At 39.5% G+C, this 19,897-nt stretch overlaps 2 protein-coding genes across 2 annotated transcripts; both read right to left on the reverse strand.

Moving 5' to 3' along the window:
- Window positions 1–154: 154 nt before the first annotated feature.
- On the reverse strand, window positions 155–12,555 carry LOC106155576 (uncharacterized). Its single transcript, XM_087016194.1, has 11 exons — window positions 10,283–12,555; window positions 9,934–10,062; window positions 9,319–9,485; window positions 8,844–9,060; window positions 8,098–8,381; window positions 7,124–7,447; window positions 5,822–5,958; window positions 3,784–5,101; window positions 2,581–3,081; window positions 1,401–2,300; window positions 155–1,164 (listed from the first exon to the last, which is right to left on the reverse strand). The coding sequence occupies exons 1-11, from the start codon at window positions 10,542–10,544 to the stop codon at window positions 1,009–1,011; spliced, it is 4,395 nt and encodes a 1,464-aa protein (XP_086872320.1). The 5' UTR covers window positions 10,545–12,555; the 3' UTR covers window positions 155–1,008.
- A 1,143-nt stretch (window positions 12,556–13,698) lies between these two features.
- Window positions 13,699–19,349, reverse strand: LOC106155567 (uncharacterized). The gene is made up of 2 exons (XM_013530449.2): window positions 19,079–19,349; window positions 13,699–16,771 (listed from the first exon to the last, which is right to left on the reverse strand). Exon 2 carries the CDS (start codon window positions 16,765–16,767, stop codon window positions 14,329–14,331), a length of 2,439 nt encoding a protein of 812 aa, XP_013385903.2. The 5' UTR covers window positions 16,768–16,771; window positions 19,079–19,349; the 3' UTR covers window positions 13,699–14,328.
- Window positions 19,350–19,897: the final 548 nt, after the last annotated feature.

Below are 19,897 nucleotides of genomic sequence, written 5' to 3' on the forward strand. Positions count from 1 at the left end.
GTTTCCAATGTACCCGTATAATCACCAGTTTTTATGTATTCTACTCAACGCCAGGGGGCGTGCCATTCAGTGCAGCTGAGTGCCCTCAGCAAGAGTCCCCACAGAGTTAGCACCTTAAATGCAACAGTGTTTGAATAAAACTTATGACAAAACATGCGACAGAACGTAATGCATTTCTAAACTTTTTTTATCATAAGCACAGGGAGGATATAGCCTGTCTTGAGAAAAACTACAAATCTTAAATGAAAGCTAATCATAGCTCTTTCAAAAAAATTAAGATTTCAAATTCTAGTGATTTATGTCCTTGTATCAAAGAGCTTGTATACCGAAGCTACTAAGGAAGCATTCAAATTCAAGTTATCGTACCAGCAGGCTCAATCCAGCTCTGCGGGGATTCTCGCTAAATAGTGCAGTAAATGTAAACAGCTTAATTGTCAGACAAATGTCAACCATCTCTCCGGGGATTCTCGCTAAAATTCAGTCATGTAAACAGCTTAATTGCCAGACAAATGTCAGTCGAGCGCAAACGAAAGCTAATAACCCCCGGACTACTCAAGGTGGCGTGTCACACGATTAAACTGATTTCACTGAATGCAATTAAGCGATAATCAGCCACAGAGTTCGATCAATCCTGGTTAGTATTGGTAATGACAGATAGATGTCGCGAATTACTACACACGGCAAAGTGAACACCTGTGAACACAGGGTCTTTCAATTATCCAAGAAAAGGAGATCTATGAAAACAGAATTGACTGACAAGGTTAAACAAATAAAGTCTTACTTTACTCATTTCCAATTAAATCTTCACTTTACCTCTTAGCTTTCTAATACCATATTTATATTATTATACCATTATATATTATACAATTAATTATACCATGAAATAGGTAATAAGCCTGCTGTCTTATAAAGTTTATATGCGTATTTCCCTACGAGAAAATATTGGAATTCAATAATGAAATGCCCTTCGATGGACGAATTCTTTTGAGTATGTAGTGACATGCAACTTTATCGGTTAAGGAAATGTTTGTAGTAGCCTCGTAGGTTAGGAGATCTTGCAGGCAGCGGTGGAGGCGGTGGAAGGAGGGCTCCCTTCTCAAGGCTATCATAACGCTGTACATCAGAAGGGGACAGCGAGAGCTTGCCTTTGTACCATGAACCAACCTGCAAATCAATAATACACAATATTCACTATGCGATCCATTATCCTTTTCTCTGGGATTTTAGCATGAAAGTGTTACTGTGTTCCGAAAGTAGATTTTAATAGCATCTGTGCAAAATAGGATGAGATGCAAGTATTAAGAATGAATTGAAAAGTACAGATAACATATATAAGTCCATTTTTATAGATATCATTTCCGCCAAGTCGTCAATTGTATCATCACATGCATCTAACTTACCGTGGCATATCCAAAACTTCCATCCTTGAGCTTCTGGAAGTTAAGAATTTTGTATTCATATCTGAAGTTCAGCACCGGATCATCGACCCCTTCATCGAGGACAAGTCGGACCTCTTTATACAGCTCAGCGACATCTTTAGCATCACCGTTGACCTGGCCTAGGCACCCCTCAAAATCAACCCGCCCACACTTATACAAGTAGAACTTTGCCAACCCGTCGGCGTATGCGTAGACCGCTTTCGCTGTATTAGCCGTAACAGGCATTGGAGGCAATGGTCTGCGCTCGAAGGATTCATCTCCCGTACAAGCGTTAGGGAACTTTCCGCCGAAAGTCAGAGCGCACTGAAAATGCTTCTCCCAGAATTCTGCATACCAAGGGTCATCGGGAAAACTGTCAGGTGTCAGGGTTTTGGTAAAACTGTCAAAGTCAGCATCCAGTACAGCGTCTGGTACCAAAATAAGTGAACCTTTCATGACTTCGTCCAAACCGTCTACGACCATTTTGGGATATTTCCATTGACCCGCGTTTATCCACAGGAGACGGCCGGCAGTGTCCTGGCGCTCTGCTGCAAGAAGTAGTTGACGGCTGTCGTCAGCATTGGCAAAGGTTACCACGTTCGGTGCTCCAGCCTTTACGAGCTTGGCAATAACATCGTCGTAGTCGCTTGCAGACGTCCCGTTGACTGTTAGAAAGGTTCCAATAATGAATGTACGGCGTTCTATGTCATTTTTTAATATCAGGGCCAGATCCAAGCTTGCCTTTTCATTTGATGCGACGATGGACACGTGGGTCCATTGAAGGCGAAATAGAACATTGACCAACAGTGTGGTGGTATCTTTAACAACATGTGGCACACCAATGACGCCGTCAGTTTTGGACCCCTCCTTTACTGGACTTATCTGGATAATAAAACTACATGATAGTGATTTTGCTTTCAGTACTACTAAGTGTTTGATTGCCCGTGTGTGTGTGTGCATTTGTGCGAGAGAGAGAGAGAGAGAGAGAGAGAGAGAGAGAGCCCAAAACAGTGCAATACGCAGTGAAGCACTCTTCCATTGGACCGAAGGCAGACGGAAATATTGACAAATGATCCGGGGAGGAATATAAATGCAAAATGGCATATAAGGGATAAAAGTACCATTTCATCTCTACATAAACTAGTATAGCAGAGATACGCACCTGCACCAAGTGTTGTTGTTCACGCCTGGCTTCGGAGATGGCGTCCGATTCATTTTTCTCAAATCCAGCAACCATGCCCAATACGCCGGTTCTTACCGGAACCTCAGGAGGCTGGCTGAAATATGGATATTTGGCATCAAATCCGTTGACGACATCACTTGCTACCGTGGGGGACGAACATGTGTTGTACACCACGTACCCCAGCTTTGAACCCTGAAGAATAATGGCAGCCTTTTTATTGATTTGATCTATCGCGTAGTAGAATCCCAACAGACTGTGGTATATTTCGTGGCGTAGCTCGCCGTCACAAGTGTTACCACACGTGTCGAAACCGTAGAGCGGGAAGAGCCCAATCAAGGTGAAGTCTTGAGGTTGAGGATGGAATTGCAGGTCGAGCACGTCTGGAGAGGTGGTCCTGCACGGAGGCTTGCTGCAGGAGGACACAATCGTATCAGCTGATATGTGTTCCAGTAGTAGATTGCCGTTGACCCACTGTCCTACCTATAATATGCATAAACAAAATCACTTTACAATGATGCCTAAAAACGGAAAGTTCACACAGGTGAATTGTTGGCAGAAAACGATACTTTAAATAGCTCAACTGGTGTCGACGGATTTGTTGTTTTCAAATTTTCAGTGAATAATTTGGGGTAGACAAACGCTTTTAATGCCGGTTTTTGGATTCCCATTAAACCCATTCAAAAACTCGACCATGATCGTCTAGAGGCACACTACAAACTGAGTCGTGCCCTAAAAGAAATTCTTGCAGAGCTAATCGCTTTGTGAAGATAAAAAGCTCGATTGCACGCTTCCATTCAAATATAGCCCTTTTTAAAGTCAGATCTAAACCTGTAGTTTAAAATGTAACAAAAAATCCAGAAAAAAATGACACCAATCTATGAATCGTCGTTGCTATATCAATTTAAATGCAAAATGTAATGAAGTCTAAACTCAACTGTACATGCTTTTTTGGTTTGTATTGATGGTGTTTACCACCTGGCCAAAACAACAGCCGGATTTGGTTCACTCTAATAGCGCACCAACAACTATTTTTATTACAATATAATCACACACAATTGAACCACTGGTTTTCAATTAATTAAAAACTTGATATTTTGATATGAAGACTATCCAATATGACTATTTAATGTGTTTTTGTTTTGTTTTCATCGCGTATTTCAGAGAATTAGATATGTTACTTACGTTGATGTAACCGTACTTATTTCTGGACAGTTCTTGGAAAGTGTTTATCTGGTAACTTGGTATGGCATCGTCAAAGCTATCGAACGCCACCTCCAGACCCGATGACCCAGTGAACTCTGAATCCTTAATGTATGTTGTGACTTTGTTTAAGTTCTTAACTGCGTTAACACATAGCTTTGAAGGCGTCATCGGACAGAAATCAGCCATCAGTTGTTCTAGTCCTTTGGCATAAAGACGGACAATGTCGGTTATGAAGGCGACTCTACCTTGGAAAGGTGCGATGTCTTCTGGCGTCAATCGATCATCTTGGCAGGGTTCTTTGAAGGTTCTATCAGCAATGAAGCATTCGAATTTTTGTTCCCAAAATTCTCGAAACCAAACATTCCTCGAGTTCTTAAACGGCGATAGAGTTGTTAGATACTTGTTGAACCCATCTACCGGTGCTGAAAAAAAGTCGAGGGTCACTGCTCCCTCGGCCGTTTCCTCAAGTCCAGAGACAATACCTAATTCGGTTCCCCATCCATCTCCGCCGAACCAAGTCTTTCTTGGGAGATCTTTTTCTCTATCTTTGCCAGCCAGAATTGCTCTGGTATGCTCAGCCGTCGTGAACATAATGACAACCTGCACCTGCGCACGAAAACCTGACGAGATGTATCGTATAATGTCACGAATGGCGTTCGAATCCGATGCTATGTCGTCATTCATTTTAACAAGCGTAGAGACGGTTATGCCCTCTTCCTGGGCAAGTTTTAATAACAGGCGACTTCCTTCTAGACCGTAGGCATTGTCACTGTATATCGCGATCACGCTGGTCCATTTACTTGCTTTTAGTATATCAATAAATGCCTCTACTTGGTACTGATCGGAGCCAATCACTCTCAGGAAGTTTGGATATTTCTTCTTATCACTGAGAAGAGGACTTGATGACCGATAGCTTATTTGTGGTACACCGTACACTTCAAGGATGTCCTGTGTGTAGATTGCTGCGTTACTAGAAAGGGCGGTGACGGATCCCAAAACCGGGGCAAACCCATTCTTGCCGGCGCTTTCATCATTCTTCACTAGGAATCTGGATATTTGCCTAAATGTCCTGACTGGACTAAATGCACAGTCGTCTAGCACAGTTGCGCCTAGCTTCACGTCAGGTAGAATGGTCGGATCGTTATTGATTTGGTCAACTGCGTAAAGGAACCCCTCTACCTCAGCAAGAACCCCTATTTCATCGACACTCTTACTGCATTCTCTGCCGTTGCTCCCTTTGGAGTGAGCATTGAAGACACCTAATAATTGGACGTCACCTCCTGGAATCTCAGAGATTCTGAAAATTAAAGGGATAACAGCTCTAAGTATGGGTTTCAAAATTTTACAATGTAAATATATTGTAAACAACACGTAGAAACATTATAAATTACATTTTATCACCAAAGCGGCGGTAATTGCAATTATCCTGAAATATGTGCCTACCATTGGACTTTCATAGATGGCTATATCGTACCTTCCTCCATAATAATCTCCTAAGAGATTATTACAAAAAACACACCTAAAGTAGCCAATTGACTAACTGAATATCGATTATATATATATGCTTGTGACGTTCATGCACCAACACCCAAACTTATGCCTGCTCCAGCAGGACAACACCCAATCTGAGACAGGGACCAGTTTCAGAACAATACTTCGGCCCAAAAGTTGACCTTAACATTTACACCAAAATTGCTTTAGATTTTGAACCAAGATAGATCAACAGTGTCCGATTTAATGGAATACTGCAACTCTTAAAAAGAAAAACATGGCTAATGGTTTTGATCAATGCTCACTTTAGTTGACTAGGTTGCTACAAGTACCTCTTGAATAAAATAGACCATGTTTGTGGTCTAAAGATAGAGACAACTTTCAGACCACAGTTCTTTTTGGGAAACCCGTGCCTCGTAAGCGAAACACGCTATAAATCCCCGACTTGGCTCTAGATGTGGTACGTAGTTTTAAGCACCCCCAAAATGACCCAATGGATTCTTGCCACGTCACATTAGCTACGTACCTGTCAACAGTATGTAGGCACTCATGACAGTTTTCAGTGCACGTGGATGGAATGTGTTTAGCGGTTTCTTTGCCTTTCCTATCATACATTTTGATAGGACTTATGATTTCCAAATTACCACTCTTCCATGTACCAACCTGAAAGGTATAATGGCATTTGCCGTTGAAAAATGAATTAATTAATCAATAACATTAAATTGAACAAAATGATGAGAAACACTTATTTTACATCATTGAATAATAATAATAATAATAATAATAATAATAATAATTCGTTTATTCAGTGTCCTTAATTCAAGTATGTTCAATGAACTACAATGCTAGACAAGAAAAAAGCTAAAAGAGCTATACATTAGTTTATTGTTTATTTTGAATTCGTTTTAAACAGATGTTGACCTCCACACCATGTGAAATATAATCAATTAAACTGCATCATCTAGCGGTCGAATCATAGTAAGTGGATATTATTTTGGATGAAGCGTAAAAATAAATTAGCATTTGAAGGGTCCTATAGGCTAATAACGAAATTATGGCGTATTCGTAAAATAGTGTACATTATTACATAATTGTTTTAAGGGTATTGTAAGGGTTTTTGATCATCCAGATATAAAAAAATTGGATTTTTCCTGCATTTAATTATTTAATAATGCATTTACCTCTGTGCTGATTAAAAACAATAAAAATCCTCACGAAAATATAAAAAAGTGTTTATATGCACTTCAAATAGCGTTTATGGTCAACTTAACAGCTTTCTATTTTGAGGTGAGATAGCAATCGTTATGGGGCGTAACTCCATCCCTGAATAGGATCTGATCACGAAAAATAGCAGACATGACGACAAGTGTGTGTGCTGTAATCCTGTATCGTCATTTTGGTTTAAATGATTTTTGTCATGGAGTAATGAGCCCTTAAATACAATGCATTATTGAATAAAGTCTTTATTATGCCTTTTTAAAGATAGAATCTGAGCTTAAGTTTTAAGAAAAAATCACTGTCAGAGTTTTGAAGTATTCAATGATGTTATTAAATGGGTGTAAAAGGATGCTCAAAAGGGTGCTCAGGTAAAGGAGAAATTTGACAAACAGATTTTGCCCCAATTTTTTACCCCCAAATCGCAATTATGACGTCATCGGTAAGATGACATATGTGTAACGCTAAGGAAATTATTCAGTGTACACTGAAGATTTATCTATTAGCATACAAGTGTATTCGTCAGCAAATATAAGGCGTTTTTTTTTTTGCTAACCCTGACAGTTCTTGACAGTACCGTGATAGAGTAAAAGTATTATTTTCATCACATCACCTCTTTAATATCCAATGATTTGCCCGTCAGCTGGATATTGTACACACTATACATTGGGAAGCTCGCTTCACCAGTTTCTGTGAACGCCATGATTCTTCCGTCTAGCTGGGTAAACTCTACAGCTCGCAGATAAACCATGAAATCACTGGCTGGTAGGTTCACAAGGGCGTGGCATAGTCCAGGTCCGGTACATAAGTCTTTGTGGGCGTTTCTCAAGCCGTGCGCGTACGTGTACACTGCTGCAATAGTCTCGGCGACGAAATCGTCCGCGCCAATTTGTGGTTTTAACGTGTCGCAGTACGTATAATGCGAACATTTGTATTGCTGAAATATTTATATAAAATCATACAAACAATCCACGGTCACCACGTGCCTAGTAGCATAAGTATTGCGAGCAGCCTAATCCCGGTTTCACAAAATAAATAAGCAAATAAATAAATATTTACATAAGGTTCCCTGGCTAAGAACTTAATTACCAACGTTACATGGTCACATGGGCACATCTTACCCTGTCAAGAACAGTGTTACAGCGCTCTCATGGAAATTTGACAATGCTAGAAATCCTTTTCAACTAAGCCAGGGAACTGACATAAGTGTTTTTGTGAAACTGGGGCCTGCCGCTATTCAGGCGATAAGGAGAAATCAGCATCTAAATTGTGAAGATGTGTCCTGCCAGCAGGTATTTAGAGTACTTATAGGAAAAATCACTGTTTGGTTCCACTTCAAAACTTCAGAGTTAGTAAACTGACGGCGTATGTAGTTCATACATATACCAACGCCAGAACTGAAGCATAAGTAGATTAAATTTGATATGAATTACAATGTAATAATACATATATACCTCAAGATGAATTATACAACGGGATACATTACAACTGGCCATATAGTGTGTATTAAACATTTGTATATCAGTCTGTGGTGACCGTAAGTATGAAATCATTTATCATGTAAAACTATTAGAAAACTTTTCATACCTGTGCATAATATTTGCTAAAGAATGGGTTGTCGTCGTTGTTTTCTGGGGTCAAAGATACAAAATATTTCTTGAATTCGTCGATAGTAGGCGAGTACGTCTTTGGGAAGATCAAACCTTTGATCACGTTGCTCAAGTATTGGTAGGTTTCGTCGTAGAAAAACGGAAGCGCCATCACCCATTGCAAATCTGCCGCCTCTGGAACAATTGGTATGGCTGCGTCGACTGCCGTGAAAAAGTCGCGGACAACTTTAGGCGTGGCCACCACTATCACACCAGGTGCACCTGAATGAAAATACTTTAAAAATAAACCACCAAGGCCTATCTATAGGCTCAAACTTTCGTGACGAAATATATAAACTCTGCAGTTTTTTTTCTCTGACTGGGTTTGATATTTATTAGTAAAGATCTTTGTGTGACCAAGATTTAAGGTCATGCAGTAGAAACGCAAGTCAGGGTTAATCAATGAAGAAATTCAAATCTACGAGGTGAAAAGGAAGAAAAATTGCACATAACGTTATGGTCAATTGTCATGAATCAGATGGTAAATGCGTGCGTACACTTAAAATGGTTGAGTTTAACAGTTTCAAAAGTTCGCCAAAATCAACATCACAATATACTGACAATGTAACCTCAGCCAATGTGAGTTTAGAGCAAAGAGCAAATGTTGCGTTTTTTTAAAGATTCCTCTTATGTGTGGTTCATACACATCCCTGATATCACTTGGCGTATCTTTAGAATAGTCACCTTTTTTGGAAGCCTCGGTAAAGTCCTTCACGATGGACAGGTAGTCAGGCTTTGGGTCTTTGTCGGCTACAGATTTTATCTTCATCACACAAATGTTAGCATCTGATGGATCCGCCTGGCGCAGAATCTCTTCTTTCACTCCCTTGCTGTACGGATCACTCCCAACTAATATTGACACGTGCGTCCAGCCAAGTTTTCTCAAGATTGACATTACGACCTGACAGCGATAAAGGCTAAAGTTTGCACAAATATTTGGCCTTCCCTAGTTCGGACATGTATGATACAGTGCATTTATTGTCACAAGTAAATGGCCTTATCGTTAATCTTGTAGTCTGAACTCAACAGTATACGATATAAGTATATATATATATATATATATATATATATATATATATATATATATATATATAAGCCTATATCTTAGAAGACCCCCCTTTTACCTAGCCGCTTCCCATCACCCAACCCTTTTCGTTACCTTGACATAAGAGGAAACGTTAGAAGCCGTCCTTTGAAAAAGTGGATAGAGCTCCTTGTCTCCCAGAGCATTGCTGTGAGAGCCGTACGATACCAAGGGCTTCTTGACGCTAGTCAAAAACGAAGCCATCTCCTGTGTCACGTCACTATGTAGACTGCCGATCAAACCTAAAATTATTTGCCAATGTGAAGAGAGGGCACAGAATAGCAATCATAAACATGCTCGACGTATACCCTCGTTAGTACTTCGTTTATCTTTTTTACCTCTGTAGGCGGTTAGTTCATCTTTTTAAATATATTTTAAACTTTCCTATCCTGGTTAATACACGAACAGGACTGGAGCTTACATAATTTTTATGTCGTGTGATGACATTTCATTTGTTCGCATATCCTGCGACTTAAATTTGAGAAAGAATTCATTTTTAGTAAATACACCTGTGGTACCATTAAAGAGTTGTCAAAGTTCATAATAGTTCCCAGTCGGTGTACTGTTGTTAATCTCATCTGCCTTTGGTCGTGTTTGGTAGACGTTTACGTAACAGAGGAATTTCATATTTGACGAAACAAATGCTTGTTTATCCATTTTGTGTATGATGCACTTTGACTAGGCACTTACCTGGATAGGACACATTTGCCGGGCAGATGTCCCCTGATTCGTCTGTAAATTTTTCTCTCTCAGCCAGAAAATTTACCAATCTCTTCACTCCAACATTGGGTGTCCCACAGTCATCGTAAGTTCGAATGCCTAAAACACATGAAAGGATTTGTTGTACCCTTTTTCAAATTTTCAGAAAGCGCCAGGCCAGCAAATAATTTTTTCAGCGTAGAACCAAATTTAAGCATTAAAAAATAAATGGTACCTAACCAAAACTCGACTTTTTTTCGAATTTTAAAAGAGCTTGAAATTCTGTCAACATCTGAATCGAGAGAGAGAGAGGCAAAATAGAATAAAAACATGGATTTACCAAAGGTGACTCCGGGCAGAAATTTTTCAGCATTCAATTTCTTAACGGCAAAATGTGCCGCTTCCTGCCTGAGGATTCCATCGGGGTTTATTACGTCAGAGCACCCGGCAGAACCTCCCCGATGAACGTTGAATGTGGCACCAAGCTGGACATCCGCTTCGGTATTAACGCTTCCAAAACGGGTTTTCTCACAATCCTGGCCTAAACCAAGATGCACGGACAGAAAACACAAGCAAACTAGAAGCATATTTACCACGGTCATTTTCGTACCATAGCAGCGAAAAAATGTACTCTTTAAGATGCGAAAAGTTCGGTGAATTACATGTACGACCAAATAAGTTTGGTCGACAGAGGAGAAACGTTTTAGGTAAAACACCCAAACAGTTTCTAAAGAGTGATTTTTTTGTCGCTGGTTTGGTTTAAAAGCAGCAAAGTGTCATTAATCACTTTTCGAACATATGCAAATTGTATGAACCAGTGGCAATGACAATGAACTAATCAGACTTTCTCGTTACTGATTTGACCAAAATAATGTGACCGTTGTTTGACCAATCAAGGAGTTGTATAAGCAACACCCTGGACCAATCAAGTTCATCGCGTCTGGGTTTAAGTTGTTTTGGTGGCCTTGGCTTAACCATCGCAGTCTAATTGGTCGGAAATATTGCACTGACCAAACCTTCTTTATCTCGGTGGAAAATACAGGCTTGCCGCCATCGGTCATCGGAGAGCAGGCCAATCCTGCGGTGCACGTGTTGTAAGCTGTCCTAAGCAATATCTAATTCCAAATGAACTAATCAAACAACTACTCTGATACAAGTTTTGGATTGAAGAACTAGACGGCAAAGTGTGAAAATGCCTAACAGAAGTCATTCCAATCGCTAGTTTTCAACAAAAACGAACACATTTCAGTAATCAATAACTTTTTGCCAAAATAATCCGATCATACTTTATTTTCGAAATAACTGAGTGCCTTATTATCATACACGCCACTCAGTTAATTTTAAGTAAAACAGAATGGTTTTTAGCATTTACTGGTTAAACAATACATGTGATGGACGGCGACGAAGCGGGCTGTCACAGTTATTAGAATATGCAAAAATGCATGCAATGTCTGTACATGTATAATAGAAATGATGCGTTATTTATTCGGATTATCAAGTATAAACATTGACATACAATATGAGAAACCACATGCAAGCGCAATACAAAACAACGATACAAATATTTTTCATGCTGGAACACATCTAGAATACAACAAAGTTAATGATCAGTTCATCAGAGTGCGTCAATTACTGACCACTAGACACAAGACATCCATATGTATACATACAACAATAAACTTACTACTGACTTAAAAAAGTATTTTCTTATCTGGATGATTTCTGGCGTAACTATTCTTTAAACTGCGGCCTTAATGCCAAAAATACATTTAAATCACTACAAATCCTTCCTATAGTAATTAATGCTAATGGCCTACCGATATACTGGCTAAGGAAGGGCGTGAACGAGTGTAAAGCTCAATCTAAGTTGTCATCTCTTATAACAACAAGCTCATTGTCGTAGATATATCTCGTTGAACCAAAGTACATCTAAAAATCGAACAGAAAAGTACGCGCTTCATGAAAGACACGATTATATTTTTTCATGTTAAAATACATTGAAAAAAGACAATGGTCATAATCAGTTTGACTGCACCAGACTGTGACTAATACTGGTCACGGTAAACATGCAGTCACGCTATCACTTCGATAATCCATAAATATAAAAATTAATTGAATAACGACCTTATTACAGATGTGTTGCTGCTAAAAAAGAAAGAAAAAATGACAGGTAGGGATGCAATGAATTAAGAGCTTTGCCTATGTGTTTATTCCCATAAATGCGAACTGAGCACCAGCAATTCTGCATGGTGGATTCAAAGTATTGAGTCAGCAAAATTTTTTGTTTCATCGTCAAACGCAGTTTGAATAAGAAAAGAACCTGAAAAATGAACCTTAACAATATTTGCCATATTCCATAGGCATACATTTTAAATGTAAAATGTACCATTTATTTCATAACATTTGTTTTAATTTACTAAATGCAAACGGATAAATGTCGTACAAGGGGGACCAGTTATTATTTAAGTTGGAGAGGGAGGAGGGAGGAGAAAATGGGGGTGGGGACCTGATATTTTTAAACAAAAATTAGGGTAGTCTCGAAATTTGAAAATAATAGATAAGAGGAGTCTTGAGAAAATTAATTTTTGGTTATATATATATATATATATATATATATATATATATATATATATATATATATATATATGTGTGAATTCAGATTTTCTTCATCTTTCAATGTAGAAATTCTTACATTTCTATTGAAATTTGCAATAAAGTGTTGGTTACACCTTCTCATCATGCGTAATATTAAATTAAGCACCATAAGGTATGGGATATTTGACATCCCACAAAGTATCATATCCCACTAGAATACATGCATATATAAAATATTAACAATTTGTGTCTGATTAAATTTCATTATATCTTTTCGACTTTCCTTTCATACAGGGTTGCCAGTTAGTTGGAAAAATAAAAATTCCCTGACTTTTCACCAAATCCTGATTTTTACTGACCAATACCACCTAATATTTCGGCCTCCACCTTCCCTACAACGTCCAATCCGCCAATAACTGTTTAATTTTTTTCATCAAACCAATTTTTATTATGATTTACTAGATAACAAATATGAAAATATTAAAATTTAACATAGATGATGGTTAAAACCTTACTCATGGTTTTGGTCAGCAAGTGTATGTCTTTTATATTGCTGGAAGAATGTCATAGCTACATAAAATATAAAAAATTTCCTAGAATTTTATTTTTCCCTAACCTTTTCTGACGTTGCTGACATGAAGTTTCCTCTGACCAAAATGCCAATTTTCCTGACAATTCACTGACCTTAAATTTAAAAACCATTTTCCTGACTTTTAAAATTATCTCGCAACTTTGTATTAGATTTCTTTAATAAAGAAAATGGAATAAGCTCTAGTATTTACTATCTACGGTTAAATCCTGTACATGTCTTATTATAGAGTGCCTAAATTGAAGAGAAAAATAATGTTTGCATTCAAAAGTGTTTTTTTTTTTTTTTTTTTTTTTTTGTAAAACCATTCAATTTGTACACACATTTTTTTATTGAAGTCCCCACATGAGTGGAGTTTTTCATGCCATACTCTTTATGTCATAATGAAAAATATGAATTTTGCACAGTTCGTATATTCTTTATTATGGAGGGGGGGGGGATTTTTCAATCAATCCAGAAGGGGGGATCAAGAAAAAATAAAAAAACTGTCCGGGGTGGGGGAACGTAAACGAGACAAATTATAGATGCAAAAATAGTAGAATTAAAAAAGAAGAATCAAGGTACTAGTAGCCTGCACTCGATCATCCTGTTACATTTATTAGCATAGGACCGTAGTAAAGATGATTGGCCACATTTTAATTTTAAATAGCCAAACGAAGAAAAACTTTAAACAAAATAGTGACGAGCTGGATAAAGCTTGTGTACATTTTTCTCTTATAATTATTTACATGCGTCCTGTTATCTGTTCTATGTGTTAACGAAAAGCTTCTAAATAGATGCAAATAATATCAGCTGATCTGGACTGCCTGATGCTGACGGCTGAATCCCAATCTTTCAAGAAAATTGTTCATTTTAGGCGCAGTAGTGAGTACAGTAGCAAATCAAGCATATATACCCTTAATAACGATTAGGATTAACATGTACGAATTGACACATGAGTTTTCAGTTCGATCAGTTAAATTAATCTGAAAAGCAGCATAATCAATTCAGTACGATTAGACGCTTAGCTGACATTTTGGAAAATGACCCTCTTTTACAAATTATGTGTGCTTTAAAACTCAAGTTTGTCAGCAATGAAATGGACTGCTCTGGTAACTTTGTAAATAGAAACCTATTCATTTTTAATATGTGGAATCTAAATAAATTTCGATTTCAGTCAAACACTAGTGTCCATTTCTTCTTCATTGTAGAGGAAAATTTTTTCAAGCAAAATGAAATTTGAAGTGCTCAAAATCTCCTCTCATGTCGTCACTGGACGGCTGCACGAGGTGCACGTGGTCGATGTCAGTCTCGTCTGACAACATGGTTCTCCACGTCCCTTTAAGATAGTCATTAGAGTGGATGCAACCCCCGGGGATATAGACAGTGTGGCGAACCGGTACTTTGAAGCCCGTCACGTGCAGCTCGTCGTCACCAACGAATTTCGCCAAGACGAAAATGCCCGAATCCTCATCAAGTGGACAATCAAGATGGGAGAAGTCGTGCTTTTCGATCCCAGCCCCACCATTTTTGCTTGTGACGTAATCTTCGAGGTACTTGTTTTCGTAGGTGAAGTCCTGGATGCCGTGACGATATAGAAGCGAAATCTTCTCTTGTTGGGCGTCGGCGATGCTGCATCCGTAGTACCTCAAGTGCTCATTGGTAGCGATATCGGTGGCGATGACACCACTGAAATCGTTGGGGAAAATAACCCTGCCCGACTTCCCAGGGGTAGTGCTCGAAGCCCAGCGGACGCCTTTGACCGTCGTATGTTTAGGGATGAGGGGAGGAAGATCACTGAAGCAGGCAATGTCCATTAAGTTGTATTTCCCTGGAACGATGTCTGCCACCATACCATGGCCACCTGTCATGACGGGCTCGCCAGAGGCACCAAGACGACGGAAAGTTGCGAATTTGTCCCATCTGTTGCGCACATATTTTGCCAGCTGGTCAGCATCTGTGTCGTGGTATTCCTTTCTGAGCTGGCGCTCAAAGACACTGCTCTCGCCCTCCTCATCTATTTTTTCCATTTTTTCCGCCAGATTTGGAAGCTCTAGCTCACTTTCTTCCCGCAGGTGCATATCTCGGAAATCTGTAAACGTGATCACACCCTTCTCTTTTTTGTCCATCTTGTTAAACGCATTAAATAATTTTGATACTCGAATGGACCTTCTCTTTTCCCAGTGATATTCTGCAAATTGCTTGAAGTTTAGTGTCCCTGTGCCGTCTCTGTCAGCCTCAAGGAAAGCAGCCCGGAGTGCTGCCACGCAAGCCCCGTTACCACTCTCATCTATGATGTATCGCAGGAAATAATCTTCAAATTCTGCAAACTCAATCCGTCCATCCAAGTCTTTGTCTATGGTGTTGAAAACCATGTTTACCTCTTTCTCTGGCATGTTGAGACCAAGTTCGTGGATAAAGGAGGAGAATTCCCCTCGGTCTATACAGCCGTTGCCGCTGCGGTCAATTTTCACAAAGACAGCTTTGATTTTGCCATTGTTGTTGTCATATACCTCCCCCTCTTCTTCTGAACTGCTGCCCCTGTTATTTAAGGCGTCTTCAGTGGGGACGATTTGCTTTGGCTTTGTTTTTGGCGGAGACGGTCTTGGATATGGGTTAGGTGACGGCGGTTTAAACGCCTGGTTAGGCTTTTCTTCCTTAAGACCATGGATTTCAGAAGCTTCATCTCGTTTTTGGCGGAGTTCTCTCAGGAGCTTTTGGACTGGTGTTACTTTTGTTTTACATGCATCGATAACCTCTTCAAGACTGACAAGCCACGCACGTCTTTCTGCCTTACAAAAGTTGGTTCCACCCAGCTCGCACTCAATCATTGGTAGGTTTGATATCTTGAAACACCCAGAAAGCTTGTGGACCACCCCCCTGTAGTTACTAGTGTTTTCAAGTTTGGTGTTCTTGGTGATCATAATTTCGCCCTTCTTGTTGACCCCCTTTTCACCAGAGGCGACCTGCTCGTAGTATTCTAGACAACCTGGCTTCAAGACAAACCATCTTTTGTTCCAATTGGTCCAGTTGGCTTGTTTTCTTGTACGTTTATACAGCCAACCTGTCTTCAAGACTTCCTCCACCAGCAGCATGTGCAACTTGTCGATGCAGGCATGAACAGCAGCTGATGTCGATTCCTGGAAGTAGACTTCGTTCAGCTTGTCCACCAATTCTTGAAATGTGGCGCCTTGGTTTTTGAATGTGACATCTTTGGTTTTCCAGTGTTTATCCAGCATGGAGGCCACTTTATCGCTGAGCCAATTGCGTTCTTCCGGGGCCACGACTGGAGGGTAGGAACCTTCTTGTGCAAGGCGGTTGACAACTTGCCAGAGGTGGAAAAGGTCCTTGTCGGGTAGCGCACTACTGTAGGCCTCTCTACACATGGTCCAGCATGCTCTTTCTATGTCGTTGAACACAACATTAGGGGCAAACCCTTTCTCAGCAAGCGCTTTGGAAACGTAAGTTTTATATTTGTCGAATGTCACTGCATCGTCTGTGAAAGTTTCATTAAATTTGTGATCGGAATAGTTGACTGACTGCAGATGGGCCAACTGGGCTGTGGTTTTCTTTAAAGAATTGTGTTGAAGAGTTTTGGTGCCTTTGTCCGTCTCTTGGGCAAAAGCTGCTTGCCAAACACACATTAATTGCTCCCCAGGCATGGTTCTGAAAATTCGACAAGATAATAATGTTCAGTTTGTTGAAGATAGAAGTTCACAATGCATGGCAATTATGCAAGCCAACAAGAGCTTTGCTTAAAACAATTTTCTGTTGTCTCAAATTAAATTAAAATAAAATGAATATGAAAGTAGAACACGTTATTCCAAGGTGCCTTAGGTACAAATGTATAGACAAAATACATTACTGTGTAGTAGTTTTGAAAAAAAAAATGCTATGTATTTTACACGGGAAATTGAGTTTTTCCGGAGAATGGCTATCATATCATTATGTAACCTATTTAAAATATGTGAAAGGAAAATATGTGAAAGGACGTGGTTAAAGAACCACTTATATCCTTGTTCCGTTAGACCTTTTCTAAAGCCAAGTGAAAAAACCCAACTATTGTTATATAGTTGAAAATAAAGGGTTATTTCTGTCATTTTGTCCTCTTTACAATCCGTTTAGAGATAGAATAATAATTGTCGTAGGAATGTTGCCCATTTCTCTTCAACTGGATTACATAGAAAAAATACCTGTTTTAATAAATGGCAAAATGTCACCAAAACCTGTGCTAGTTATCATTAAATCTTACACTATATAATCTCATGTTTGAGGATCCTGGATATTTTTTCCTTAACGGAATCGTGACACAAAAACAAGCCAGCAACAGATTGTACATGATAAAACACATGATCATGACATGATTCAGGAGTCTGTTGAAGTAACCAGTTACAGCCAGTTACCGGTACAGCCAGGTTATGTTTAAGGGATACGATACGTAGAACATATTCCCTTTTCCGCGTAGGTAATGCGTAAATGAACTTCGCCATGATATGACACAATGCTGTCACATTAAAAAAATCTTTATTCGGAGGAGGGTTGGGGGGGAGGGGCTACTGGGCAGAACAGGAATTATTTGAAGGGGGTCTAGTTTTTTAGGAATGACAGACCGCAGATGCGAAGCCGATCCTCAACCTCCCCCCCCCTGACATGGGATTCGGGGCCCACTGAAATGTTGGCATTTTAGAGGGCGAACGGTGTCATTTGGTACGGTTTAGAACTATGATTCAGCTATTCAGAATTCTAATTTCAGGAGGGAACTATTGGCGTAATTTTTTTCAGAAATCGAAGGGGGGGGGGTAAGGACCCCCTGCCCCCCCCCCCCCCCCGCCCCCTCAACATCCGCCACTGGGTAGAGGGGTTAACAAGTTGTAAATCTAAAAAAGGACTCGCTGAGTAAACTAGCTTATCAGTGAGGGTTGCGCAATACTTTAGCGTTAATTTTTACCTGAGAATACGATCTGGCCGAGATTGTAAAACCAGTCGTCAGAGGGCTTACATAAATAAAAGTCGATTTTTTAAATCCTAGCTTCAGTGAGATCGCTCAAGCTTAAAATGTATGTGTCCAGAATAATCGACGGATTAAGCCAATAAAGAATGAAATATACGCTTGAATGAGCTCCGGCGTTTCGTCTATACCCCAATACTTCTTCCGGGAACTGAACACTGCTGTCATAACATGAAGATCGGCATGTAATGTTAGACCTATTATCACTTCAGATGTGAGGTCGGCATGGGCGTCCGCAGAAAATTTTCCAGGGGGGGGGGGGGGGGGGCAAAGTCATTGAAGGGGGAGATAATGATTGGCTGGGTACCCGCAATTAACGTGCCCGCCAAAATTCCGGGGGGGGGGGGGGGTCAAGTGAGCTATTTGTAGCCTCCGTGGATAATTTCGGATTTCAAAGTTTCTTTTACAATCAAGTTTTACAACATAGGAGTATATCAGTTTTACAACATTTCAATCATAGTGCTCTTTCGACGCGAAAAAAACCCTCCTACATGTACCTTCCCTTACAGACTTTGACCGCTGTAGAGTAAAACTGGTCAGGCACATTTTCTTTACTGAAATGTTTTCTGATTCTGGTAGTTTGGCGGGAAAACATATACTACCAGTATCCTTTTTCTAAATTTTTGAAACAAAGAGGCGTATGATAGACCGGTTTAGTTGAAATACAATAATGAATTAGGCCTATCACAAGTAATGAAGTTTTGAAAAAAAATGTTTGACAATCTTGTTACTTTTCCTACATTTTTGCCCCGAATATGACACAAAATATATGTACTAAAAGGGCATCTTTAATCTGATTTTGTTTGAAGTTGTTGCGGCAGTAAATAAATAAATAAATGAATAAATAAATAAATAAATAAATAAATTCAACGATACCAACAGACGCAGGCGATCGCAAGACAGTTACTACTGGGGCTACACATAAAAATTCACATGGGATAATTTTAATTCAATTTGTTTCTTACCTTCAGCGTCAGTTTCAAATGGCAAAACTTTTCAAGGTAAACAGTTTCTCTGCATGAAGTTTAGTGTCATCAGTCTTCTTGAAGTCCCTTCTTACACTGTCCTTCCTGTATATGTTAGAACACGCTCACGTGCTTCTATTTATACCGCTAAGACAACGTGAAAATCCCCACGTTTAATATTTAGCCACCTACATCCTGGAAAAACCCATTAAGAGATCTCGCTTTGGTAAGTGTCAAAAATACAATTTACGGCATGATAACGGCTAAAGACAGACGTCGGAATTTGCACAGTTGGGGGGTGGGGGGTGGGGGGGTGCTAAGATTACGCTATTCTCTTAGGCAGAATAAAAAGTGGGCGAGCCCCCCCCCCCCCCCTCACCCCCCCTCCACACACAATTTTTTACAGATCAAACGAGGACTTCTCTCTTCCAAATGGGAGAAAATATAAAATGAGACCCACAGATAGATGTTTTTATTCTTCTGAGTAAGCAAAATACATTTATGGTGCTCAAAACTACATCGATCTTTTTCTAATTCAAAATGTAGGGCCCTACGTATATGTAAAAGGGGGGGGAGCAGAAAAAAAGGACATAGGAGGAAATAAAAAAGAAAAGAAGAATCCTTTTTCACGTCCTTGATCCAACAGTGTCTAGACAATTAACTGGGTAGAAAATATTTATGGAATTGAGAGCTGAAGACTGAAGACACGTGCCTGATTATAAAATCACTGATCCATCTGCAGCTGTAGCCTATAGTGGGAGTGCTGAGTCACCCGCTTTATGCTTTACCGGGAAATATACTGTAACACATAAAAAGTGT

This window comes from Lingula anatina, chromosome 6 (assembly GCF_051362555.1).
Source record: "Lingula anatina isolate TDL-2025a chromosome 6, LinAna3.0, whole genome shotgun sequence".
NCBI classification, from domain to species: Eukaryota; Metazoa; Brachiopoda; class Lingulata; order Lingulida; family Lingulidae; genus Lingula; species Lingula anatina.

Coding starts and splice junctions, on each gene's coding strand:
- LOC106155576 (XM_087016194.1), bottom strand. CDS start 10,544: ATGACCGTGGTAAATATGCTTCTAGTTTGCTTGTGTTTTCTGTCCGTG. Junction 9,061..9,318: donor ACGTTTCCTCTTATGTCAAG/GTAACGAAAAGG, acceptor TATCGCTGTCAG/GTCGTAATGTCAATCTTGAG. Junction 5,102..5,821: donor TGCCTACATACTGTTGACAG/GTACGTAGCTAA, acceptor TTTAATTTTCAG/AATCTCTGAGATTCCAGGAG.
- LOC106155567 (XM_013530449.2), bottom strand. CDS start 16,767: ATGCCTGGGGAGCAATTAATGTGTGTTTGGCAAGCAGCTTTTGCCCAA.